The 27,774-nt window shown below is 35.0% G+C and overlaps 1 protein-coding gene across 1 annotated transcript; it reads left to right on the top strand.

Annotated features, from left to right (window-relative positions):
• Positions 1 to 155: 155 nt before the first annotated feature.
• On the top strand, positions 156 to 27,686 carry HELRODRAFT_65497 (hypothetical protein; the record flags this gene model as incomplete). Its single annotated transcript, XM_009021372.1, has 72 exons — positions 156 to 345; positions 1,460 to 1,649; positions 1,958 to 2,044; positions 2,237 to 2,348; positions 2,615 to 2,812; positions 3,106 to 3,253; positions 3,547 to 3,638; positions 3,992 to 4,170; positions 4,449 to 4,584; positions 4,702 to 4,827; positions 4,938 to 5,168; positions 5,371 to 5,468; positions 5,639 to 5,696; positions 6,355 to 6,537; positions 6,716 to 6,879; positions 7,130 to 7,220; positions 7,296 to 7,436; positions 7,655 to 7,776; positions 7,857 to 8,142; positions 8,412 to 8,538; positions 8,748 to 8,877; positions 9,035 to 9,193; positions 9,326 to 9,423; positions 9,598 to 9,695; positions 9,863 to 9,955; positions 10,045 to 10,191; positions 10,514 to 10,759; positions 10,934 to 11,163; positions 11,518 to 11,701; positions 11,848 to 12,072; positions 12,220 to 12,405; positions 12,677 to 12,802; positions 12,904 to 13,092; positions 13,197 to 13,345; positions 13,548 to 13,686; positions 13,854 to 14,024; positions 14,120 to 14,124; positions 14,338 to 14,530; positions 14,600 to 14,805; positions 14,895 to 14,969; positions 15,289 to 15,373; positions 15,559 to 15,737; positions 15,938 to 16,149; positions 16,359 to 16,501; positions 16,633 to 16,827; positions 17,355 to 17,488; positions 17,648 to 17,810; positions 18,401 to 18,559; positions 18,967 to 19,197; positions 19,398 to 19,487; positions 19,728 to 20,039; positions 20,272 to 20,490; positions 20,585 to 20,733; positions 20,909 to 21,123; positions 21,329 to 21,521; positions 21,708 to 21,900; positions 22,045 to 22,217; positions 22,412 to 22,552; positions 22,773 to 22,937; positions 23,167 to 23,311; positions 23,512 to 23,736; positions 24,049 to 24,228; positions 24,740 to 24,880; positions 25,056 to 25,193; positions 25,393 to 25,635; positions 25,890 to 26,075; positions 26,160 to 26,263; positions 26,484 to 26,688; positions 26,796 to 26,933; positions 27,059 to 27,147; positions 27,255 to 27,348; positions 27,519 to 27,686. The coding sequence occupies 72 exons, from the start codon at positions 156 to 158 to the stop codon at positions 27,684 to 27,686; spliced, it is 11,415 nt and encodes a 3,804-aa protein (XP_009019620.1).
• Positions 27,687 to 27,774: the final 88 nt, after the last annotated feature.

Here is a 27,774-nt window from a genome sequence, read left to right as displayed (position 1 = left end):
TTATTTAGAGTAAGTCTTCTTTTTTAAACAGTACTTTTTTTTAATCTATAAAATTTGTATTTATGGAAGGTGCTCGAAAATTCGATTAATTGCTGTAAATTTCAGTTAATTCTTTTAAAATTTAATTATTTTTTCAAAATTTAATAATTTGTTAGATGAACTATGAGGCCATGAAAAAAATAATTGAAGCAAGTCCAATCACTCCAATGCAGCCAGAGCTGTATGACAGGATATTAAACTTGGTTCCTGACAAATTGTTGAACAACCCTAACGTTAAAGAATTGTCTGACCAGCTGAAGAAAGAAATTGATGAGGATTTCATTGAAACTATTAAAAAATTAAATGGTTTTTAATATTTAAATTTTTTTTATTTTTATTGTTTAATAAATGAGTTTAAACAAAAACTTTATTACATACCGTTGAAATAGTTAAGACAAAACCTTTGGTTAGCTGATGATTTATTTAAATTGAAAATTTTCAAAAAACTGTCAAAATTTAAGAAGCCTAAAACATTTTCTAGATTACTTTCGAAATTAGTTACAGATTTAATATGGACAATCAATCAATCTTTGTTCACCATCCGCGGCATGTCGACACGTGATTGAATTGATGCTCACTAGTTTAGCGGACAGAACAAGGCTAACATCCAACTGTTGTAGGTTTGATGGACTCGCCACTTTTTGTCGCTTTTGTTTTGTTAACGTTGATTTTAAACCCATGGTCGGCGTGTTGAGCGTCCAGTTCTTCAAACATTTTCGAGGCGTTTTTTTTCTGATGTGGTCGTTAAAAGTTAAAACAACATCATCGGCATATATCAGATTCCAAACGTCGCCAGTGTATATCGGTTTTGTCGGTATTTCTTCTATCTATGTGATAAAAAACAACAGTGAAGTGAGTATCTAGCTTTGGTGAACGCTGATGTCCATTTCAAACGCATCCGTATTCCCATCCGTTGTGTTGATGAGTGTCTTCGTATTTTTGTACGTAGCCATGATCAATGATTCTCCAGCTGATTGTTTTTTGGGAACTCGATCAAAGCTTTTTTAAGGTCTACGAAAGTGTTTGACAACTTTTTATATGTTGCAAGGTATTTAGTTGCCGGATGAATTGCTTCGATGAACGCCGACGCCAATCTCAAATGCATCCGTATTTCCTGATGCGGACAAGTAATGGTATTAGTTATAGAGATTGTTCTGTAGCACAAACATAATCAGATTTGGTTTGACTTGTGTGATTTAAACGTAATTTCAACTTCATTCGGTTTTATCATTTATTTATTTAATTGTTAATATTTTTCATAAAAGTTTTTTGATTTAATGTTATTTAAACAAACAAAATTTACTGAATCCACCTGCACTATTGAACGCCACAGTTCGCATGACACTGAGACACCCGGATGATGTATTGGATGGAAAAGACGAAGACAGCGGCTCCATTATAAATTTCAGCAAAGTTGAAGTGGAAAGTAGTTTAAGGAGTACCACCATAAAGAAAGAGTACACTCTGCTTAAAAAGCCTAACTCCTCCTCCATATCATCGAGATTGTTGATGAGAAATCTCTACATCACGCACCATGCATGCAGACAGGTGCTCGCCATCTCTTACGATACCATTGGAAGCATGCTACTCCTTGACTCTTCAAATTATAGGTTTTTGATAAAATTTTGCTTCAGTGAAGAAAATCTGATTCTTGATTTTATTAGACCTGAATTAACTAAAAATAAATTAATTTTTAAAATTTTTGTAGATGTTAATAATAAATGAGACATAACATGTTATAACATTTTCAAACTTCGAAATTCATGTCCCGTTGACTATCTGAAACATCGAATAATGAATTAGCTATTCCCTCGCCATATTACATTTTTTAAATAAGATAATTTTAAAAGATGACTTGCATGATTAATTATTATTGAATTAGCATATTTTAACGCTTCACGACTTATTACATTTTTAGTAGGGCGCTGGGTTGCAGAACGTTCGATGCCTTCAAGACAATTATAGTGAGAGAGTGCAAATCACAAGAAGATATAGTCAAAACAATGTTGGCGACGATATATTTGAAAATTTTTTTTTACATGTTCTTTCTTGATGGTCTCGCAATCATTTGAAACAAGTTATATACATCAAAATTACGTTTTTTAAATTATTTATAATAGCTGTTATGTAACGTTGTTTTGCGATTTGGTTCCATTTCTATATTCAGTTAAAATTTGAATTGAATTTTCATGTTCAGCTGGTTCCAGAAGATAGTGCACGTTATATCAGAGAAGAAAGATGCCCACCTTATCCATCCAAAAAAAGTTGACAACTTTTTCAACTGCCTCGCTAGTCTCATGTCTCAAAAAGTAATTTTCTCTTGTTGTGTTTGTTTTATCTTCATCATCACATCATTGTCATCATCATCACCATCAATTTTGAATTTGCATGAATATGTTTGTTACCATATAAATTAAATTGTTCAATGGTGATATGATATTCATCGGCATCACCGTGTAGATAATAAAATCAAATGTCATCATAAATTATCATCATCATCATCATTTTCCTCCTCCTTCTTCTCCTCCTCACCATCATCTTCCTCTTCATCACACACCGACTGTTAATTTAACAGATAAGTGACCTGTTGACTCGATCCATCCAGTCTTGGGTGGATACGTTCGACGAACGCAACAAGGCCCTCCTGCCATTGCTCAAGATGGAGTTGATCCTGGATGACGAGACGAAGAAGATGATGTTCTATCCGTACTACACGGATTTGGAGGAGCTTATAATCTCTGTTGTGCACTGCGTCGCTGATATGCTGCAGGAGGTTTCAAATGTTCCTTTTTTCTCATTCTTAATCTTTTTTTTCTTTTAATTCAAGTATATTTTATCTTGATTGGTGAGCCATGTCGAATTATTGAAGATTTTACATCTGTAGTTTTCAAGTTTAAATTTATATTTTTGAGAGCATGAATTAATAAGATTGTTTAAACGAACTTCTGATTGATACTACTGATCGGACAAAATTTGCATAACGAGCCATTTAACGGATTTTGCTATTGCGTGTGACTATTTAAATTAATTTCCATCTATTTCATAGACGTGCTTATACAAATTCAGGTCCCCAAAATAACGTCGTGGACAAATCGTGGTGCAGTTAATTTGAGTACGAGAGTGCCGTCATCAGTCATCACTGCTGCCTGCTCATATTTGAAGGCCTCACTCCATCGGAACTTTGAGGAACCTTCCCAAAAACTTGAAAAATTAAGTCGGTTAATTCAATTATTTCGTTAATCATTTTGCTAACTATTATTTTTCATATGAGAGAGGCAGATAGAAATTTGTACTTTAAAATACAATACTTTCATAAAGTGTTGGCAGTTGATATGTTAAATATAAACATTGGATAGAGTCCTTTATTTACGAGTGCCCATTCAACTGGCTTCTGAAGCTTATACATTTTTCACGACATTAATATCTTAAAATAAGTTTTTATATGAATTTTTGTTGATGTAATGATTGAGAGATGATGCAACTGAAAGTGATGTATGATTTGCACAGTTGAGGATTACAGTTACCTTGTTGAGGGAGGAGCAGAGATTGAGATTGACAACTTCGTTAATGGAGATCACAATTTTGCGGAGTATCAAGAGGTGTGTTGGTGGTGAATGCATGGGTGCATGGATGCATCGGTGCATGGGTAGAAACTTTAAGTTAAACGTGCGTTGTTATCTAAGTTGAGATGGAGGTCATTGCACTTTGTTACAATTCATTTTGTATAATTTGTTTATAATAAAAAAAATTTTTTTCATTCATTCATTAATTAAATAAATATTTATATTTCATCTGATTTTAATCTTATCACACATGTCCACAGAATGTAGCAATAGTGTATTGATCAAGTAGAACATAACATTTTTGGTCTCTCTTTTTCTCTCTCTCTCTTTCTCTCTTATTTCTCTTTCACACACTCTCCCTCTCTTTCTCTCTCACACCATTGATGCAGTTGTTTTGGAAATACAATAACATTTTGAATGAACTGAGGTCACTGAACTCAATTGAACACTATGACCTCATCGAGCTGGACTGCACTGATCTTAAATTGGGCATCATACAGACGACCAATGACCACATAAAGAAGATACTCACTAAAATGGTTGATGATCTGAGAGTTCTCAATATTAGGTTCATTTCTTTCTCTCCCTCTTTCTCTTCTTCCTGTTTCTTGCTCTATTTCTCTGTTTTTCCTTCTCTTTATTTGTTTTCCCTTTTGATATTTTTAATAATATAAAGTGATGTCTAAGTTTAACATAGTTTAGAGATGTGCCTTGTTAATTTCGCGCATTTTTATTCTGCCATAATCATTTATTATCATATAATTAAATCAAAAGTAAAGTTTTCAACTATTCATCTGCGAGAATAAGTAGCCTGTTCCTACAATAATCTCTACCACATCATTTTAGCATCTGCGAAAAATTCGACAACATCGTGAAAGTTGGCCTTAAAGTTCCCGATGATTTGAAGGAATTAACCGAAATGCAGAAATTTATTGAGCACGTTCGAACTGTTGAAATATTTAAGCTTAACCAGATGACAAAAGTTTGTCGTATTTTTTACTGTTTCTTCGATTTTCTCTGCAGATCATTAATTTTTATTGTTAAGTATTTAAAATTTTTTATTAATTAGATTGAAATTATTAGATGAATTCATACGCAGGCAGCCTTTGAGCAGATCAAATTCCTTCTGGACCATTATTTATTCAGCGAGGAAGACATTGCATTGAACAGCTTGGTTCCCGTCTGGCCTGCTAACATCAATCCAGTCTTCGATGCCAACGACGAAGTAGGTATTTTAGTTACCTGTCTTTGTTAAATTGCTTCACTACGTCAGAAACATTAACTCTAATCCTATCACGACTTAATACATGTTATTACGTTCCACGTGCGATTCAGATAATTGAGCAAGCTAGGCAGCGCTTCTTCAACTTGCTGATGGAGAAGAAGGAGAAGCTGCTGTTTGACTTTGAGAAGTTGAAGGTACGTATCGACACGTTCAATGATTACAGTGATCTGACCAGGATCGACGAGTACTTCAGAATTGTCAAGTCCGCCATGCTGCGGATCAGTGAACATTACAAGGAAAAGGATCGAATCAATGAAGAGGAAGAAATGTTCAACATACAGGTGAGTTAATATCAAAGGAGCAGATTAATCAACATTAATACAGGTATCAAAGGTATCAATCACATTTATTTATGTTAACTGGCAGGTAATAGTTATCAGTTCTAATGGTATTGTTAAGTTAACCGTACAAAAGTTATTTGCTTATCTATCTATATATATAATATACGGGTTAAGAAAATTTATTCAAACATTTTTCGGTCAGTTGACTGAATTCACCGAAATTCATGAATTGGATAATCTGGCACAACCCTTCTATAAACTTTTTAAAACATTGAGAAAGTGGACAAAAGCTGAAAAAAAGTATGACACTCTCTATTCTATTTATTGCAGTAATGTTACTGTTGCATGTATTGATATTATATCTCGACGCTTCGAACACTCAAACACACACACCACACACACGCACACACACACACACGGTTCTTTTTAATTTACAATAATTAATAGTTTATTATCATCTTGAAATTCAGATGGATGGATGGCAACTTTTCAAACCTGGTCACGGAAGTTATTGAAGAAGAATCAAACGTTTACCTTAATCTATTTCTGGGTTTATTGAAGGTCTATCTTCGTGGTTTTGAAAAATTAAAACAAATATCGTAAATTTTATTGTGAAGATCAAATTGCTTCAAATTCATCAACATTTCAATCGACCTATACAGATATAAGTTAAAAAGTTGTTAACCATCTGAACAGGCATATTTTCAAATTGTCAAATAGGTTTAATTTATGTGAGCAAGAATATTAGATGACACATATCCAGTTTGTTTTTAAAAGCAAAAAATATTTTACATTTCGTCATTTAAGAATTGACGATGCAACGAAACGAACGCTTGTTAGGTTTTCAAAGGTAATTATGAAAAGGTTCAGGCTGAAGCAGAATTCAAAAAAATGGAAAGAATGAAACAAATGAAAAGGAAGAAGAAAATGAGTGGGGAGGAGGGGACTGGAGGAACGGATGAAGTTGATTTTGTGAAGGTGTCCGAACCTGCAGTCCTGCCCATGATTCGACAAGTCACCGATCAAATTAGAGATTTCAGGGTTGGAAAATCATTATTGAATGTTCTTTTCAAAATTCGCTTGTGTGAAATTGTGGGTATTGTGGTTTTTGAGTATTGTTTTTTACGAACTCAGTTAAGATTGAAATCACTGCTTTGTTAATTTGTTCTTGTGCCTCATGCAGAAGAACATACCGATGATAGGCATCTTGTGCAATCCAGGACTGAAGTCCCGCCACTGGAAGTTGCTGTCGGAAATTGTGGGCTACGATATTGAACCAGATTCTGGCACAACTCTTAGGAAGATGTTGAAACTTGACCTCGATGAATTCATGGACAGGTTTGGAACCATCAGCACAAGTGCAACTAAGGTTCTCCTTCATTGAATCAACTTTCTCATTAAAATTACTATTTGCCGGCTGATAAGTTTGGCACATTTTCTGGATAATTTAACCACAATTTTTGTTTATATGCTCATTTAATAAAGATTTAAAATTTAAACGTTGACCTTATTTCTGAGAAAAAGTGTTCAACCTTTGCAATGATCAGGAGTATATGTTAGAGAAAGCTCTGCACAAGATGAAGGAAGAGTGGGAGAACCTGCAGTTCAACATGGCGACGTACCGGGACACTAATGTCCCAATCCTGGCTTCCTGTGACGAAATTCAAACGCTGCTCGATGATCACATTGTTAAGACTATAACTATGAAAGGGTCATTCTGATGTCTGCCTCTTTTTCATCATCATCCTACCTGTTTATTTGTATCATTATCATCATCGCCATCATCATCGCCATCATCATCATCATCGCCATCATCATCATTATCGTCGTCATCATCATCGTCGTCATCATCATCATCAACATAATTATTGTATTTATTTGTATCATCATAATTATCTATTTATTTTTTAACATTGGAAGTGGTTTTCGTAATGTTAACTAAACATTATGCTTTGTTCTAGTTCGGTGTTTGTGAAGCCATTTGAAAGTGAGCTGATAGAATGGGAGCAAAAAATTCACCTCGTGCAAGATATTCTCGATGAAAGCATGAATGTCAGTGGCATTTATTTATTCTTTTGTTTGTTGGCTGCCTAACTTGATGTGAGCCGAAATGAACAAACACTGCAGGTGCAGTCACAGTGGTTGTATCTGGAGCCGATCTTTTCATCGGAGGACATCATGCTGCAGATGCCTGACGAAAGTAGGAAGTTTCTGACTGTCGACAAGAACTGGAAAGATATCATGAAATACGTTGCTAAGGATACCAGGGTTAATTCATCAATGGAATCGTTTTCATTATCTTAATGATGCTAGTTTGATCAAAGTATATTTTTACCATTTTTCTAAAGCTTGTTATAGGATATGCGTATGTTTTGTATGAAGCAAATAGAAAGTTAAGTTGGATGTATGCGAAATAGGTTTGAAGTAATGTAACTGTGCTAATGATGAGTGGTTAGTCACGTAGTCTGTCATTTCATTGACTGTAGGTATTGGTGGCCACAGAGATGCCTGGAATGTTGAGCAGGCTGCAAGATTCAAACGCCATGCTGGAAAAAATTAACCAAGGTATCAACTTGTACCTGGAGAAGAAGAGGCTGTACTTCCCAAGGTGAGGGCCGGCGTTTATGATGACTAGTTTTGAAGGTTTCAAACATTCATTACTGAATTATGCCCAAAATTTCCCAACAGGTTTTTTTTCTTGTCCAACGATGAAATATTGGAGATCCTCTCTGAAACGAAAGATCCCACTCGTGTTCAGCCTCATCTGAAGAAATGTTTCGAAGGTATTGAGAGGTTGTTGTTTGAAGAAGAGGACTTGGAGATATTTGCCATGTTCAGTAGTGAAGGAGAGCAAGTTGATTTTGTTAGGAGTGTTTCGACTTCAGAAGCAAAAGGTTCTGTGGAAAAGTGGCTTCTACAAGTTCAAGATGTCATGCTGGAATCAATAGAGCAAGTCATCATATACTCACACAGTGTACGGCTTATTTGAATTATTAGTTTTCTATTTAATTTATCGATATGACAGTTGTTTCAATTGAAGAATTTATGGAAAAACTTTACTTGTAATTAATTTGCACTTTTTACTGATTTTAGAAGCCATTTATGTTATTAATAGTTTGTACAATCTTTCTGTCGGACAGTGAAACAATTGTTTCTTTACGTTCGCTTGTACATCGGTTTGTTTGTATATATGTTTGTATGTTTGTTTGCATATACGTTTGTATATGTTTGTAACTGACGCAGGCATACAAAACAGTTCCACGAAATCAGTGGGTTAAGGACTGGCCGGGGCAGGTGGTCCTGTGCATCTCGCAAATTTATTGGACGGCCGAATCACACGACGCCATCAACCTGCTCAATGACCGACCGAGTCAGTCTGCTCCAGCCCGTTGTTTCTTTTTAAATTATCCAAGTTATTTAGCAGTGCGTTAGTTTGTGTCGTGAATTGCTTCACGCTGGTCTGTATATTTCAGAGTTATAATGGCACCATCATGTTTGCTATGTTGTTGTAGACATAAAAATGATAATTTTTATGACGGCAAGTTAATGTTATCAACTACACGATGACAAACACCGCAGGCAGTATGAAGGATTTTTTGGCGAACCAAGATGCTCAGCTGCTAAGGATAATTGATCTCGTAAGAGGCCTATTATCGAAACAGCAGAGAATTACTCTGGAGTCACTTGTTGTCATCGACGTTCACGCCAGGTATTCTCGCTAGGGGTTGTTTCACTACTCTAGCTTAAGTCCATGTGATTTATTTATTATTGTATACGATTTTTAAAATTTTCATCATTTCGTAATTATTTAATTGTTAAAATTATACAAGTATTTATATCACGAAATGTAAAAACTTGATTCACAGAGACGTAATAGAAGATATAATTTCAAAGAATGTAACAAAGGACACCGATTTTCATTGGGCTGCTCAGCTGAGGTACTACTACAAAGACCAGAATGTATTTGTTAACATGGTCAACGCGGCCATCAAATACGCAAACGAATACCTCGGAAATACTTCACGGTTCGTTGCTGGCACCAAATTTTATGCGCAATTATTTTTAACTTTGATTGTGGTATTGACGTAATTTTTAAATAAATCTGTTGAACGTTTACTGTTTTGAAGTAGTTACTCGTTATAAACCTGCATGTACAGTCTCGTCATAACTCCACTGACGGACAGATGTTACAGGACGTTGATCGGAGCCTTCCACATGAATCTCAATGGTGCTCCCGAAGGACCAGCTGGCACGGGTTGGTCTTCACACACAAACACAAGCACAAACACACACACAAACACAAGCACACACTCACACACAATTTCTGTTTTATTTTTTCAAATACTTTCGACATAAAATTATTTGTTCACTTACATTCACTTACACCAACGCGAATTCAATTGAATGTTGAATTTTTTAAAAAAAAAAGGCAAAACGGAAACAACAAAAGATCTGGCAAAGGCCGTAGCAGTGCAATGTCTAGTCTTCAATTGTTCCGATGGTCTTGATTACATTTCTATGAGCAAGGTAGATTACAAAATGTGATATAAAATGCTTTCTTCATATCATCCTATTTATATGTCGCTCAATTTTTGTTTGCTAATTAATTATTTAAATGAAAAGATGTTCTTCTGCATATTTTTTTATATTTTAAATTATTTATTTAAAAAATTAATTTAATGTTGTGAATGTAGTTCTTCAAGGGACTCGCGTGTGCTGGTGCCTGGTCATGTTTTGATGAATTCAACAGGATCGATCCAGAGGTCTTGTCCGTCATCGCTCAGCAGGTTACAATCGCACACCAAATTTGTCTTTACCCTACTATTTTTCGACACAAATTCGAATGTTTGAACGTAACGAATGTAAATATAAATAGATCCTCTGCATCATAAGAGCAGTTCAGATGGAAGCCAAAAAATTTGTTTTTGAAGGCACAGAGTTGCAATTGAATTCCATGTGTTACATTTGCATTACAATGAATCCTGGCTATGCTGGTCGGTCAGAACTTCCCGACAATCTTAAAGTAATTTTCATCATTTGTCACTTTCTCTTTTCACCATCAATAAATTATTAAAAATTCATGAACTCCACAACTTATATTTCACAAGATCAATATGCTATTAACAAGATAGAAATAACAAATTTGTTTGCAAATGTTTTCAATTCAAAGTGTAACAAACGGAGATATTATTCTGCACAATTATTTAGGTCTTTGATACTCGCACACACGCAAACAAGAGGGCACACACAGACACTCACTCAAACAAACAGGCAATCAGAGATGTACAGTGAAGACCATTAAATTATTATAGAAATAAATGCCTGTTATGTAATTTGTAACATAGGTCTTATTTAGGCCGGTGGCCATGATGGTTCCAGACTATGCAATGATAGCCGAGATAAGTTTGTACAGTTACGGTTTCAAGGAGGCTCGAAATCTTTCGGTGAAGATCGTTACTCTGTACAGGCTCTGTTCAGAGCAACTGTCGTCTCAGTACCATTATGATTATGGTATGAGGGCTGTTAAAACTGTTTTGCTGGCTGCCGGAAACATCAAACTTAAATATCCAAACGAGGATGAAAAGATATTGGTTAATAATTTTCATTTACAAATTGATTCATTTTTGTTCTTGCAAGTAAATATTGTTATCACTTTTTAAATAATTATTTAGACTAGGTATTGAAATTTTTATGATTTATCCCTTTACGATCTTTTACGATTTATAATAATTAGTGTTGATTGTTAATTTTTATTTGATTGAAAGATGCTGAGATCGATAGTTGATGTGAATTGCCCCAAGTTCCTGCAACAGGACATCGTGCTCTTCAACGGCATCATCAGTGACATCTTCCCAGGCATCCAACTCACTCAGCCTGACTATTCAGTCTTAATGGCTGAGTTTGAAAGAGTTTGCACAAAAAATAATCTCCAGATGGTTCCATCCTTTGTGGAGAAGATCATTCAAACTTATGAGATGATGATCTTGAGACACGGGTTCGTGTCTAATCGTCTACTTTCATGTATAAACAAAAAATGAATGATGCATGAAATATTATTTATTATCTAGACTGCTATGTTCTTGTTTGAAACTAAATGCCTTGTCAAATTGTTTGATTAAATTGAAGTTTCATGTAACGTAATGTTAAGAATAACAAATTTCTAACTCTATATGAAGATGTAGCAAATGAAAGTAAAAACTTTAGTTCTCAACAATACTCTTGAAAAGTGCGAACAAAAATTTAAATTCATTTTTTTACATCTAAGTAAAAAAAGAAAATATAGTGGATAAATTATTTTTCAAACAATAAAAATTTTACCTAAGCATTTAAATTCCACTGCGCCACTTAGTTTCATGTTGGTGGGCAGTCCTTTTGGTGGCAAGTCATGTGTTCTCAAAGTTTTAAGCGAGTCGATGAGCAGCTTGCACGAAGCAGGCAGCCAGGAGTATGAACGTGTGCACTTCACTGTTATCAATCCCAAATCAATAACAATGGCTCAACTCTATGGAAACTTCGATCTCATCTCTCACGAGGTTATTTGCGATAGGATGATGTTGATTGGTGGCAGCGGGTCCTGTTTTGATTTTGGGAACAATTTTTGGCATCAATCATCTTAAAATAAATTGCGTGAATAAGCACTGATTGTTTATAATGATATAATTTAAAAACGTTAACGTAGTGGTCGGATGGTGTAGTTGCCAACGTGTTTCGTGACTACAAAGTTTCAGCGAGCCCTGGTCGCAAATGGGTCGTTTTTGATGGGCCTGTCGATGCAGTTTGGATTGAAAACATGAACACAGTGCTGGATGACAACAAAAAATTATGTCTGACCAGTGGCGAAGTCATTCAGATGTCATCTGTCATGAGTGTCATATTTGAGACCCTTGACCTTTCACAGGCCTCAGTAAGGGTTTTTTATTTTATACTTTATTCTCTTATATTGAAAAAAATGTTGTTAAAGTTGGTGATTATGAAACAGACCAAATACAAAAAGTGTTGTTTAAATCTTTTGATATCAGAATGTATGAATAGATAATGTTATTTTGAACAGCCTGCAACTGTGAGTCGATGTGGCATGATATATTTGGAGCCAACAATTCTTGGCTGGAGACCTCTGGTTAAGTCATGGTTGTTTGAGCAGCATACCCTTCTATCATCTGATTACGCGCCATACATAACTGCCATGTTGGAGTGGCTCGTTGATCCTTCTTTAGAATACGTCAGCAAGAATTGCAAGGTTAAGTGATGTACACTTTTTTTCTTCAGACCATCGGTATTAAAATTTTATTTTTTGCTTGATGCATCAAAGTCAAACAGTCATTCAATGCCACATCAGGTATGCCCTAGCCGTAACTCCTAAAAAAAATTTGTATCATTGTAATAAGGATTTTGACGCTTTTATAATTGTTTGATGTGGTTTTCTCAAGTTTTTAAAAACCAGTGTAAATGTTCTTTCAACCTAACGCACACACACCACACACACACCCAATTATAATAACATTGAACAGAGTTACATAGCTGTTGGAAGTAGTAACCAAGTAGTCTCTTTGGTTCGAATTATTTCAATGCTCATGAAGAATGCATGCAATGACGTTGACGTGTCTGAAAATAAAACTTTCAAACAATGGCTCTGTGTGAGTTCTCATTCTCTAACAAGTTTATTTTACTCAGCATAACTTGGGAATAAAATGATTGTGCTTGATATGCTGAATTTAAATAAACCCAAACACCGAAGGGTGCAATAATGTTTGCAATACCATGGTCCATTGGAGGTCTGCTGGATGCAGACGGTCGGGAAAAGTTTGACAAGTTTTACAGAGATTTGCTGAGTGGCAACAATTCCTTATACCCACTACTTCCTGGCTTGGATAAAATAACAAACATGTTTCCTGAGGATCAGATCTGCTACAATTACGTGTTTGAGGTACGCGCAACGTACTCCCACTTCCTTTTTCTTCCTGTAACATTTTGAATGCTTGCGTCAGCCTGTGCTATGTTTATAGGATTCGAATTGTTTGAAATCACTAGCAAAAAAGTCGAGGTATATGGAGGAATTGGACGGATTTGTTTGAGAGCAATCCAGTTGCCCCCGGCAAGAAGCTTGAGGAGCTACTGGTGCCTACGATGGATACAGTCAGATGTTCATATCTCCTTGACATTTGTATTACAAATAGAATGTTAGATATATTTTGTTTTAGATGTTGTTCATATCTGCTTAAGACAAATTTTAATATTTCATTTGTTGATATTTAATTGATTTTTAAGCTATTTTATGTCTGGATTTATATTCTCAAATATTTTTTCATTAAAACTATAAATATAATTGTGATGGATCTGCAGTCAATTATTTTGAACGAGCGTTAACAAATCTTCTTACAGGCCCATAATATTCGTAGGACCGACTGGTACAGGCAAATCTGTGTACGTCAGTCAGAAGTTAACGAGTGATCTCTCTTCTCAACTCTATCTTCCGATCATCATCAACTTCTCCGCTCAAACGAGCGCCAACCAATTACAGGTTTCTATCTTTTTGTTTCATGTCTATCTGTAATTATTTTGGTCTAAACCGTTGTTGGACTTTTTAGTTTTTTCCTATTTTTTTGCTAATTTTAAAATAATTTTAACTTGAAACAGTGGTTATGAATAACTATTTTTATATTGCGAGATATATATTTATCTTTTTAGAACTTGGTGTTGTTGAAAATGCAAAGATTGCGAAGAGGACTATACGGACCTCCCCCTGGCAAGCTTGCAGTCATCTTCATAGATGATCTCAACATGCCCGCGCTGGAAGTGTATGGAGCACAACCTCCGATTGAACTACTCAGGCAATATCACGATATCAAACATTGGCTAGTTTCTTATGCTTCTTTTCCCACACCTGAATTATTAAATATCAACATTTTAACGTCTGAAGATGTGTTTTTTATAAGGGTTAAATAATATGCAAGTACGTGTACTAATACAAAGTATTAAAAGGGTCTTGTGATGTATACGAGTTTGAAAAATTAGATTGTGATCCTGCCCTGATAACCTTGGCACACTTTACTTCATCCAACGTTGTTACGGGATTTAGTTTACCAAAAATGATGATTTCGTTTATTTTGTTAATGGAAATATGTTGTAAATAGATTTTATGTGTGTGAGGGCAATTGCAAAACTTGATCAGGTACGATTTGAAAGATACAACGAAAGTCTTCTTGAACGACCTGATGTTTCTCGGCTGCATGGGACCACCCGGTGGAGGTCGCAATCCTCTCAACGTTCGATTCACTCGTCACTTCATCAACATCTCCATCAATCCCTTCCAAGAAGAAACCATGACGAGAATATTCTCCACACTCATGAGTTTGTATTTCAGGGTATGTCGCTTGTTGTTATCTTAATAAATGCCATAACGTTCAGTATGATGAAATTTTTGAAAATTTCAGGGAAACAATTATTCAGTTGAGTTCTACAGTTTGGGCAACCAGCTAGTTGCTGCTACCATGCAAGTGTACAAAACAGCTGTGATAAACCTGTTACCGACTCCTGCCAAGTCTCATTATGTTTTCAACTTGAGAGATTTCAGCAGGGTCATCAATGGCATGTGCATGATTAAGAAGGAGAAAGTGGAAGACACGAGAGTGTTTGTCAGGTGGGCCGGTTAAATTTTATTTATTTCTGAAACTATCATTTGTTTAATAGTTTGCTTCTGGGTTATTGTGCTGATATGACCAACAAAAGGTTGTGGGTGCACGAAGTTCTCCGCGTATTTTCTGACAGGCTCATATCGGATGACGACTCATCGTGGTTGCTCAGGTAACTGTGTGCTCTTTGATTCTCAATCAATTTTTTTATTTAAATAATTTTTATTTTTATTTAAATATTCATTGAAAAAATATTAACACGCACTTAATGTTTTTGCTGTTATTTTGTTCAATTTCTATGTGAGCACTGAGCTGAGTAAGTAGTGGCTGTTGGCAATTGTTAAAGAGAAATACAATTTTATAAGGATATGTATGGCTATGTCAAATTTAGCGTAAGTAAAAAAGGATAATTTTATCACAATGTTTAAAATAAATGCCCTTTATAAAACGTTTGTTTCATCTTATATAACTTTGAAACTTCGCATGGCAAGTGAAATAAAAGAGATATTGAGGGTTGTGTTCAATGAAGGCATTGATTCTCTGTTCAGTCATTTGAAGAGTGATCAGAAGAATGAAGTATGTTACTTTATATAACTTTAATTGTTCCAATGTATAACTTCCATAATGCTTCAATAACGAGTCATTTAAAATTTTCTTTTTTTCACTTATTCGTGATTAATTTTAATTTTTTAATAGATAGTCTTTAAACTGTTTACCTGGTTACCCAGTTTGATACGATTGACGAAACTGATGTTATCTAGTTGCAGAGGGAGGATCTATCTTCTTTGATATTCGGCGACTACATGGATCCAGATGCTCTGCTGGAAGAGAAATGTTACGAGGAGGTGATGGACATCAACGTGATGTACGCTGTGGCTGAGGAGGCGATCAAGGAGTACAATCAAATCAATAAGAATCGAATGAATTTCGTTATATTCAGGTCAACCACTTTTCTGCATCCTTCATTTGAATTTTTACTCACACTAATTAATGAAATATTTGTTACGCATATACGTGTAACAAAGGTTTGTGTAACAAACACACATATATGTGTGCAACTTATATATATATATATGTGTGCGTTATAAGTTACTGTCATAAACTTATAATCTATTTGCATCGTAAACGAATTAATAATAGATACGCGCTGGAGCATCTGTCTCGCGTCTGCCGTGTGTTGAGGATGCCACGTGGCAATGCGTTGTTGGTGGGACTTGGAGGTTCAGGTAAGCAGTCACTGACTTGTCTTGCCGCCCACCTCTCCAGCATGTTGCTTTTCAGGCCGAAAATGACCAGCAAATATGGAAAGAATGAATGGAGGGAAGATGTCAAACTTGTTATGAAGAATGCAGGTTGCTAGTTTTTGTCTCTTTTATTTTTTATCTTAAAATTAATCTATAAACTTTTTTTCGTTATATATTAATTTATATGTTAAACGCTTTGAGAGTGAAAATTATCTTTTACACTATTAGAACAGTGGTGCAAATCTTATGAATTAGAAACTAGTTAGGTTCTTTTTGTGTGGAAGAATAATGAAAGAAAAAATGAATGAACATAAAAGGAACTCTTGGCAAGAAAATAGTTTTCTTGATTACTGACTCTCAACTGAAGGAGGAATCGTTCGTTGAAGACATCGACAGCTTATTAAATTCTGGAGAAGTTCCTAACCTCTTCACACCTGATGAGAAGGCTGAGGTCATGGAGGTGGGATCGCTTTTTATTATTGTATTTTGCTTTCTGTCTTATATTCATTACGAAATGATACACATTTTCACGTACTATCACACATTTACAACTTTATGAACACGTTGCACATGAATAGTTTAACTTACCAGGCTGTTCGACCACTCGCTCAGAAGGCGAAGGATACTGGAGAGATGGAGCCGTTGGCATTATATTCATTTTACGTGAACAGATGTCGCGAGAACATGTCCATTATACTGACAGTCAGTCCCATTGGCAATGCCTTCAGGAACAGACTGAGGCAGTTCCCATCGCTTATAAACTGCTGCACTATCGATTGGTTTCACGTCTGTTAATCATTATCGTTCAATTGTTTTTATTCTTGTCATAATTGTCTTATTTATATGAAATTGATTGAGAGTTAATTGAATCTTATTACGTTCAATATTTCATCATTATTTCTGTTCCGCTCCCACTTATTGTATCGTGATGTATTGGACTTATGTAAAGGAACGTCTATTGAGTTATTTTCATAGACGCTAACTTTGCATCGGTTTGTTGAAAACGTAATGTCTGAAATGGATTTTGAAAACTTCATGGCTGATATTTGTATTAACTTTGAAATCAACCGACCCTGAGTTTCAAATCCTTGCGGGAGCAACTGTATAAATTTTCAACGCAAAATGAAATATTTTAAACAGAAAACACGCAATGCCTACAAGTTCTGCTGATCTCAATCGACTTCGTCAGCTCTGCATACTGTTATTGAAAGTGTTGTCCTGTTTATATTAATAAAAAATATTTCAGTGAATGTACAGTTGTTGACAGACATATGATAGCGTATATGGTCATAAATCTAATGTTGTTGTTGCAGTCATGGCCCGAAGACGCCTTGGAAAGGGTGGCCTACAAATTTCTTGAGAACATCAACATGACCAACGAAAACAGAAAATCTACGGTACACATTTGCAAGTACTTCCATACTTATGCCGAAGAAATGACTATCAAGTTTGTTTCAGTTTATTATTTTTTTTATTTCACCGATCAAAATATTTTGTTTTGAAGCTGTTGTTGTTCAGATAACTTATGTTGAATCTAGCTTTTAGGATTTTTTTGTAAAGGCAGTCCGTAACAATAATTAACAGTAGGATATTGTTTCTTGGAAAGATTTTTAGCTTCAGAAGGCCGTCGTACGTACGTGACACCGACCTCTTATCTGCAGCTGCTGCAACTAGTCAAGAAGTTGACATCTATGAAGGAAAATGAATTGATGGGTTTCAGGAAGAGGTATCTTGTTGGTCTGGAAAAATTGGCATTTGCTGCCTCTCAGGTATTATTATTATTATTTATATTCTTCTTCTTCTTCTTTTTCTTCTTCTTCTTCTTATTCTTCTTCTTCTTCTTCTTATTATTATTATTATAACATTTATAAAGCGCCAATTAAATCAATATTTCAAAGGCTCTATTATATAAGTTCAAATATCGGCAACGTGTTGTTCTCCCAACGACTTACATTGTTTTGCATGAAATGATTTAGTTTATAAATTGTGTTTGCACGTGTCAACGGTTGGAATAGGATAAGTTATGATACATTATTCCGCTTATGCTGCTTTATTTTAATGAATTTTGGCAAAGTTTTTTTTACAATTAATTTTGCAAGCTAATGCTTGCTTATTTTACAGTTATCTTTTAACGAATTTTTCAGTGGATAAACAAACTCGGCTAACAATCATTGTTTTTTAATAAAATTAACATTCAGCAGTATGTGTCATTTCATTCTGTACAGTGCATTTCTCGCGTTTTGTTCATTGAGTTTTTTGTTACTATTATTATTTTTTAGTCACTACATGATTAATAATTTGAAGAGTGATGGAACTGTTACTGATAGATAGACCGTATGTAAAAAAATGTTTCGGAAAGGTATCAGTGATGCAGGAAGAGCTGGAAAAGTTGAAACCCGAACTCCAAAAGTCTGCAGAAGAGAATAATCAAATGGTCATAATGATTGAGAGGGAGTCGAGAGAGGTGGAGGGGAAGGGAGAGAAAGTGAAGTATGAAGAAGCCATTGCTAATGATCAGGTCAGTTTGTTGTATGAATGGATATATATATATATATATATATATATATATATATATACATACATACATATATATATATATATATATAAAGGTGTCAGTGAGTATATATATATATTTATATAAGGGTGTCATTGAGTATATATATATATATATATATATATATATATATATATATATATAAGCAAATCAAATTTTTTGAGATGTCTACTAATTAATGAGTTGAGGAATTTTTTAAGATGGAACCAAAACTGAATATTCAATAGAACTATATTAATTTAAATTAATTTAATTATTAATTAATTTATTTATTAATTTAAATTAATTATATAGTCAAAATCGATAGAAATGGCAGAAACAGTAAAAACTCTGGATGTATTAATAAAGTTATAAAAAACTTCAAACTTTAGGCAGAAGAATCGACAGCATTGAAGAATGAATGTGAAGCAGACCTTGCAGAAGCCATCCCAGCTCTTGAATCAGCCCAAGCGGCTCTCGATACTTTGAAGCCAGGTGACATCGCCATCGTCAAGTCCATGAAGAACCCACCAGCTGGTGTCAAGCTCGTCATGGCGGCTGTTTGCGTCATGAAGAATGTTCAGCCTGATAGAGTGGCCGATACTTCTGGTGGCGGTAAGAAGGTAAGATTATCCTATTATCCTTCTCTTTTTGATACTTAACATGATACATGTCATGTTATGTTGTCCATTCGTTAAAAAATAACTTTGTTATGATAACTACTTTACACATTTTTTTTTATATTTATTTGTCAGGATTACCATTTGATTAGGTTGAAGGTGACTTACATATCACTAATATATAAAATACAATTTACTTACAGATCCTAGATTATTGGGGACCTTCCAAGAAACTGCTGGGTGATTTGAATTTCCTGAAGGATCTCAAAGAATATGACAAGGACAATATTCCTGTTAGTACAAAATACACTCAGCAATATTTGCTTGTGCCAGAGTTTTATATCGTCGTTGTGATTGTTAAAGCAAAACCGTTTTATGTCCATTTTTATTCTATATAGTAAATCAGTTTGAACATGCAACTTTGTACTCATGGACAAACTCACACATAAAATGTAGTTCCACTAATCATTTTCTAATCTCCAAATGTTTTGCCATGTATGTGACCGTAAGCATTAAATAATATTTGTCGACAGCCTACAGTGATAGCAAAGCTTCAGGCAGAGTTTTTTCCAAACCCAGAATTTGATCCGGCTAAAGTAGCTAAGGCGTCGTCAGCAGCAGAAGGTCTGTGCAAATGGATATTGGCAATGGCAATGTACGATCGTGTCGCCAAAATTGTGGCTCCCAAAAAAGCCAAGTTGGCATTGGCTCAAGATGCACTTCAAAAAACTCAAAAGCAACTCGCTGAAAAGACGGCTGAGTTGAACCAGTTAAATATGAAATTGGCCAAATTGAAAAAGAATCTTCAGGTTTCAATTGAAAGGAAGGAACAGTTACAAGCTCAGGTTAGTTGAATAGTCAGTAAATTAACTCTTCGGGGCGATTGTTTTTAAGTATTTATTACTTTTTGTTGTTTTGTCCATTATTTTATAAAATCATTCTTAATAAACATTAATATACTTTGATGCTTTTGAAATCTTGGAAATGAATAAATTGTTTCGTTTAAATCAATATAGTTTTATAATTTATATCTTGATAAAAATACACTTGATTGACTTTTATCAAAATATTTCACAGTATGATTTGTGTGTAGTGAAGCTAGCGAGGGCTGAAAAACTGATCAGCGGACTTGGAGGAGAGAAGGAGAGATGGATGGATGCAGCTAATCTGTTGCAGGCTGCAATTGAAAATCTGCTAGGAGATATGATCATGTCCGCTGGCGTCATCACCTACCTAGGTCCCTTCACCATCCTCTTCAGACAGCAGTGCATTCAAGATTGGCTCATAATGGTTAAGGTCTGCGTCTCATTACATTTCCAACGTTGTATATAATGGAAGCAAGTCATTCAGTTGGTATAATAATAACGGAAGAATGTTTGTTGTGTGACAGAGTTTGCAGCTTCCCACCATGCCTGGTGAGTACTTGCTGTCCCGCTCGTTGGGCAGGCCTGTTGATATCCAGAGCTGGAACATTGCCGGACTACCTAAGGACAACTTCTCAATTGATAACGCCATCATGGTTTTCAATTCAAATAGATGGTTGGATATAATATATTTTTTATAAATCAATGCTTGTTCAAGTTTTTCTCAAAATTCATCGCATATTTTATGATCATATACCATAGCAAAATTCTTTACAAATAAACAAGTATTAGATTTTAATAGATGTTTTGCATTTAATAATTGTTTGCATTTTCTTCCTACTAATACACAGGCCTCTCATGATTGATCCACAGAGTCAAGCAAATAAATGGATTAAAAATATGGAAAAAGACAACCAACTCGCTCTCCTCAAACCATTGAGCTCTGACTTTTCGAGAGTTCTTGAACTTTGTATCTCATTCGGTAAGCCTCTGCTGTTGGAGAACATTGGAGAAGAGTTGGATCCTTCTTTGGAGCCTGTTTTGCTCAAGTTAACCTTCGCACAAGGTGATGACATTTCATCAGTTTATTAGCTGTTGGCGTTGTTATACATTTCTAAACGACTTTCTAATATATTCAATGACTGACTGACTGACTCGTTGACTGAATGCAGAATGAATGGCTGTCTTTTAACAAACTATTTCATGTTCAGTTCATTTAAAATCAATCTGACCATCAATTAAATTGTAATTAATCTTTATTAATTTTTCAGCCGGCATAGAAATGATGCAGCTGGGAGACAAGATAATAGACTACAATGAGAACTTTCGATTTTACATAACAACGAAGCTACAGAACCCTCATTACCTTCCCGAGGTCTCCATCAAGGTCAACATCTTGAACTTCATGATAACTCTCGATGGATTGGAGGATCAGTTGTTGGGCATTGTTGTCACGAAGGAGAGGTGAAAACCACCACATACATTTTGTATACATTCTACCCTCATTTTATCGTGACCCTCTTGTTGATTGAAACTTGTATTCTGAATTGCGTAGCATATTTTTTCAAAAACTAGTTGTATTTTAATGTTGTTTGAAACATTCGTGTTATAACGTTGAGTGTATTAATAAAGATATAAATATTTTGACAGACCAGAGTTGGAAGATGAGAGGCAGGCACTTATACTGATGAGTGCTAACAACAAAAAGAAGTTGAAAGAGATTGAAGACACCATACTGCTGACACTCTCTGAAGGTGAAGGTAACATTCTGGAAGATGAGGATGCTAATGAAATTCTTGAATCATCCAAGATCATGGCTACTGAGATTGCCAAAAAACAAATGGTTTGATTGTTTGTCAGCTATACCGTTGCTTTTAATTTTCTTATTTTCTGATTCATTGTTTGCTGGTGACTGATGGAAAGTCTTAATTCGTCGAGTGACACAAAATTTCATTTGACAATATTTAACGAGATAACGTGGCATTAGGTGGCTGAGGTGACTGAATCAAAAATCAACGAAGCCCGTAAAGGTTACAAGCCCATTGCCCGCTACTCATCAACACTCTTCTTTGCCGTCTGTGACATCTCAAAGATTGACCCAATGTATCAGTACTCCTTGGCTTGGTTCATCAATTTGTACCTTACCTCTATTCAAGACAGGTTAATTTGATTCTCTTCTAAAAATTACTTCATTGATTAGTTGCATTTTTTACGCTTCATGATATGAGATTTTATTTATTATTTGTTAAACTGATCTATAGTAAAATGATTTTTTATTAAAATGTGGAAGATCAACATATTTTATACAAAGACATTTCAAACTTTATTTTTATCGTAATTAAATTTTGTTTCAGTGTGAAGTCAAAAATTCTTGATAGAAGATTGAGGAATCTGTCTAATCACTTCACCTACAACCTGTTTGCCAACGTCTGTCGGTCCCTCTTTGAACAACATAAACTTGTATTCTCTCTCTATCTCACAGTCCAGATCGAAATGTTTGCTCACTTAATTTTATTTTAGAAAACCCTGAAACAAATTATTTATTGTTCGTATGGGCTTCTAAAATCAATAATGTACTCGTTTATTTGTCGCTCGCGCTGTGATAATGATGTTTAGCGTCATAATCCTTATCAGAATTATTCTCCAAATATTATTTTTCGATATATTTTTTACGTTTATTCCATCAAATAGAAAGCAATTTCTTATGCTTCTTAGGTCAAAAAATGAGTTGACGTTGCAGGAGTTCACTTTCTTTCTGACTGGAGGAGTGGGTTTTGAAAACAAGCTGGAGAAGCCAGCAGCAGAGTCCTGGTTGTCTGATAAAAGTTGGGATGAACTCTGCAGACTGTCTGATCTCATGCCCGTCTTTAACAATATCACGTTAGATTTTACGTTCAACGTTGTGTCGTTATTGAAAACGTGTGCTGATATTTAAAAAGACGTATAGCTTAGATGCGGCTGTGCTTCATTACATTTTATTTCATTCATATTGTTACGTTTTGTTTGTTCATTAGATAAAAATGTATGCTTTGCTTATACATACCTTTACTGGTTCAACAGTATAAAAATTTGTCTCTGGATATTTTTATCTTTTTAATATTTTCCCCAGTAACCATTTTAAAGAGAATTTGAAAGAATGGAAAAACTTTTGTAATGAGAAGTTTCCTCAGCAGGTAAGCATGCCTGAGTTTAGTTCAACCCCACTGACTGAATTTCAAAAGATGATGGTCCTGAGATGCCTGCGACCAGATAAGGTGAATAATCTGCTGTAGGCTTGTGGATGCTAATGACGAAGTTGAAACCAATATAATACAGCATATTGTAAACACTTTCTGTCAAATTAATTTTGTCTGTGAGAAACCAATGAATTTAAAAGTTGTAAACGCTTCATGTCATATGTCAATTTTTGTTCATATGGAATCGATTAATTTAATAATTTAGCTACAAATTACAGATCCGCATATCTGTGATGAACTACGTTTCTGAAAAGATGGGGAAAAGTTTTGTTGAGCCCCCGCCATTTGATTTGTCTAAATCATTTGCTGATTCGAGTTGCGTCGTTCCTCTGATCTTCATCTTGTCACCAGGAGCTGATCCAACGATGGCTCTCCTGCAGTTTGCATCTGATAAGGGTTTCACCGGAGACAAACTGATGTCCATTTCATTGGGACAGGGACAGGTTGGTCTGATTGATTTGTAACGTGATTGGTTGCATTCGTGCATTCATTCATTCGTTCATTCATTCATGTTTGCTGTTTCTTTGGTTTCAATTATTGAGTTTTGACATTTTTGTTATCTTGGTAATTCTTTTTTTTTTAAATTTGTTGCGGTTTATTTGGTTTATTTATGTTCTGATTTTTTTAATTCTAATAAAATGTTTACGTCGAAACTTTTCGAATGTTTCACATGATATGATGATGACGACCGCTATAATGAAAGTTTTTTTGGAAACTTGTTAGAATCTCAAAATTAAATTTGATGTAATATCCAGGGCCCCATTGCTTCGAAAATGATTTTCGAAGCAAAAGAGAATGGTACCTGGGTTCTTCTACAGAATTGTCACTTTGCTGTTTCATGGATGCCAAAGTTGGAGAAGATCTGTGAAGAACTGACTTATGGCAGCACCAATGAACATTTCAGACTCTGGTTGACCAGCTACCCTTCCAATAAGGTTTCTCATCATCTTCTCATCATTGTCGTTATCATCATCATTATTATAGTCGACGTCATCATCATTGTCATCATTATTGTCCTCATTATTTCGTTACTTGTAGCACCCAAATTTAGCAGCTTTTTTACAATGTCTAGAAAATGGGTAGTATAACCGTTTAGATAACAACGTGAAATTTAACGCAGCACTGGCTGGAAGTTTTGAAAATTTGGGAGAAGGTTTTTTAAATTGGGAGAGGAATTACAAAGTTTGTGGATGGAAGGGTTGCAAAATTGGAGCATGTGAGGAAAATGAAAATTGAGGAATTGAAAATTCGGGAAAAGATGTTTAAAAAGGAAATAGAGAATGTTTGAAGTATTTTCATTCAAACATCGTAGCACTGCAATCAAGGTTGATGACAAATATTTTTGGGCTATTTTCAACTTAGTATCTGATAAAAAAATGCATATGGGAATAATAAAAACGTATTCGATGATGGTGACATGGAAATAATTTATTGACTCCTGTTTAGTTTCCAGTATCCGTACTTCAGAATGGAGTGAAGATGACCAACGAGCCGCCGACAGGCCTCAGACAGAATCTTTTACAATCCTACCTCAATGACCCCATCTCCAACCCGCTATTTTTTAATGGCTGTCCAGAGAAGAACCTTGTTAGTGTGCTGCGTGTTAAATTTTTTAAAACATAGATAACGTGTTAGCTAAAAAACAAAAAATGGTAACGAGATTTTGTTGAAATTGACTTTACAAATTTTCACAAGAAGAGAGTGTTACGACACTGAATAATTCGCTTTGCTTTCTTGTATTTGTTGGATTATTTCCTGACAGGTTTTTCACAAGTTGTTATTCAGTTTGTGCTTCTTCCACGCTGTGGTGCAGGAGAGAAAGAAGTTTGGAGCACTCGGATGGAACATTCAATATGGATTCAATGAATCTGACCTTAGAATATCTGCCAGTCAGTTGCAGGTTCCTGCATTTTTGGAGTAGGCTACCCCAATTTTCTTTTTCATCACACGCTGTAATTGGCAATTGCTTGCCTCTTTAAACCACTAGCCTAGCCATCTTTATCGTTATGTTTATCTTATGAAATATTAATTTTGCACGTAAAATTTGTTTAATACCTCGAAGAACTTGCTCGGCTAATTCATCGTACAAACGCCATCAGATGTTCATAAACGAATCAGATGAGGTGTCATACGAAGCCATCACGTACGTAACTGGAGAGTGCAACTATGGAGGACGAGTGACCGATGGCTGGGATCGCAGATGCCTCATGACCATCCTCGCCAACTTTTATAATCCCAAGGTTGTTCAGGATAGCAAGTATTATTTTTCACCCAGTGGCATCTACTGCACTCCGCCAATAAGGGGAGATGATGATTACGTTGATTGCATTGAATTCATTAAGGTTGGTTCACGTTTTTGTTGTATCAAAAGTTAAAACTATCTCGCGTGAATGCATATCTAAAAGATAGGTTATATTGTTTTGGAATAAAAATAAATTGTTTTTGAAATGACTTGTTTGTTAACAAACGATAAACCATATGCTACATTTATTTTTTTGGTAATGAGGATTGGATATTTCATAACTAGCGTTATATAGACAAGATTTTCTTCGCTAGACGTAATTATTTACGATGTTTCCCACGTGAACGGAGACAGGAGTTACCATCTGTACAGCAGCCTGAAGTTTTTGGCCTCCACGACAATGTTGACATTTCTAAAGATCTTTTTGAAAACCGACAACTTTTTGATTCTGTCCTTATTGCACTTGGAAGCAAGGAGCAGGGATCCGGCTGCAAGTTCGATGATTCGCTCTACATCATTGCCGCTGATATTCTTGACAAGGTGGAAAGGTTTTCGTCTTCCAGTATCTTTCTGTATTATGTAATGTATTCTTGATAAGTTGTGTATAACTGTTTTTTTTTACAGCTTCCTAACGTTTTTGACCTGGAAAAATCTTTAAAAAAGTATCCTGTTATGTATGTGGAGTCTATGAACACTGTTCTTGTTCAGGAGATGGAGAGATTCAACAGGTCACGTGAAATGACATGAATAAATTTAAATTAAACGTACGGTTAAAATTCTATTGAAGAGTTGCTCTGGTTTTTCTATTGAAGAGTTTTTATCACAAAATTTATTTATATTAAAAGAACACATTTACATTACAAAGTGTGTCGCCTTATTTCAAGTTTTTGCTCTAAAACCTAAACCTAACATTAATATTCAAGTAGTTCAAATTGTTTTCGATGGCAGGTTGATAGTTATAATCAAGACAACGTTGTTGCAGCTTCAGAAAGCTATAAAAGGCTTGGAGGTTATGTCATCAGACCTTGAGGAGCTGGGCGCAAGTTTGCTGACAGGCAAGATTCCTCTCCTCTGGGCACAAAGATCCTATCCTTCATTAAAACCACTGGCCAGTTATATCAACGATCTCATTGAAAGAATCAATTTCTTTCAAGTGACTCTTCAGATTTCAATATACAAATTCTGTCAATAGTTTCATGACAAATTTGATGAGAAAAGAATTAAAAATAAGCACATGAAACCTCTCATACCATTACACAGACCTGGTATAATCACGGACCTCCCGAGATATTCTGGATATCTGGATTCTACTTTACGCAAGCCTTCCTTACTGGCGTTATGCAGAACTTTGCAAGAAAGTTTTCTGTTGCCATTGATCTATTGTCGTTCGATTTCAAAGTATTTTCAACTTGACGCTTCATCAATTTTTATTTAAGTTCATTATTCTTATTATTATGGTTATACTGGGAATGTACGTAGTTTTTTTTTAGTTATTATTTTTTGTAATATTTACCTCGATGCAGGTTACAGTTAGAAGAGCGTCGTTGAAGAGACCACCAGATGGAGCTTATGTAAGAGGACTTTACGTTGATGGTGCCAGATGGGATGATGGGTTTGTTATGATCATTCAATTTTATCATATATTTCTTCTTTCAGTGACTTTGTATGATTTTTGTTTTGCATTACTAAATTGTTTTTTTTTCTTTTTTTACTTGTCAGAGGTCACCTTGCTGAGCAGTTTCCAGATGTGTTGTATGATAAATTGCCAGTCATTTGGCTTATTCCAAAGCTCAAATCTCACATCGATTACAGTGTACGCTTGTTATTGATGAATATAGAGTTTTTTTTCAAAATTTATAAGTATCTTTGATTAAATTTTGTTAAATTTTGTAGTGAATATGTATTCTTATTATCGTTTCTAATACCTTTATGTAGTGTTTATTTTAAATTAAATTTAAGACATGATCTTTGAACATTAAACAGGAAAATAGATACGTATGTCCTGTATACAAGACGAGCGAACGGAAAGGAGTGCTCAGTACGACAGGTCACTCCACAAATTTTGTTCTAACAATTCTGCTAGAGACTAAAGAACCAGTTGATCATTGGATCAGAAGAGGTGTGGCTCTTTTATGTCAGCTCGACGATTAAAATGATGAAATACCATTGTCTTCGGCGTTTAATTTGTTTAATTAACGAATTAAATCGAATTAATTTATTTACTTTCTTGATATTGTTT

Source organism: Helobdella robusta (assembly GCF_000326865.2).
Source record: "Helobdella robusta unplaced genomic scaffold HELROscaffold_3, whole genome shotgun sequence".
Classification (NCBI taxonomy): Eukaryota; Metazoa; Annelida; class Clitellata; order Rhynchobdellida; family Glossiphoniidae; genus Helobdella; species Helobdella robusta.
This window is presented reverse-complemented; position numbering and strand designations above follow the sequence as displayed.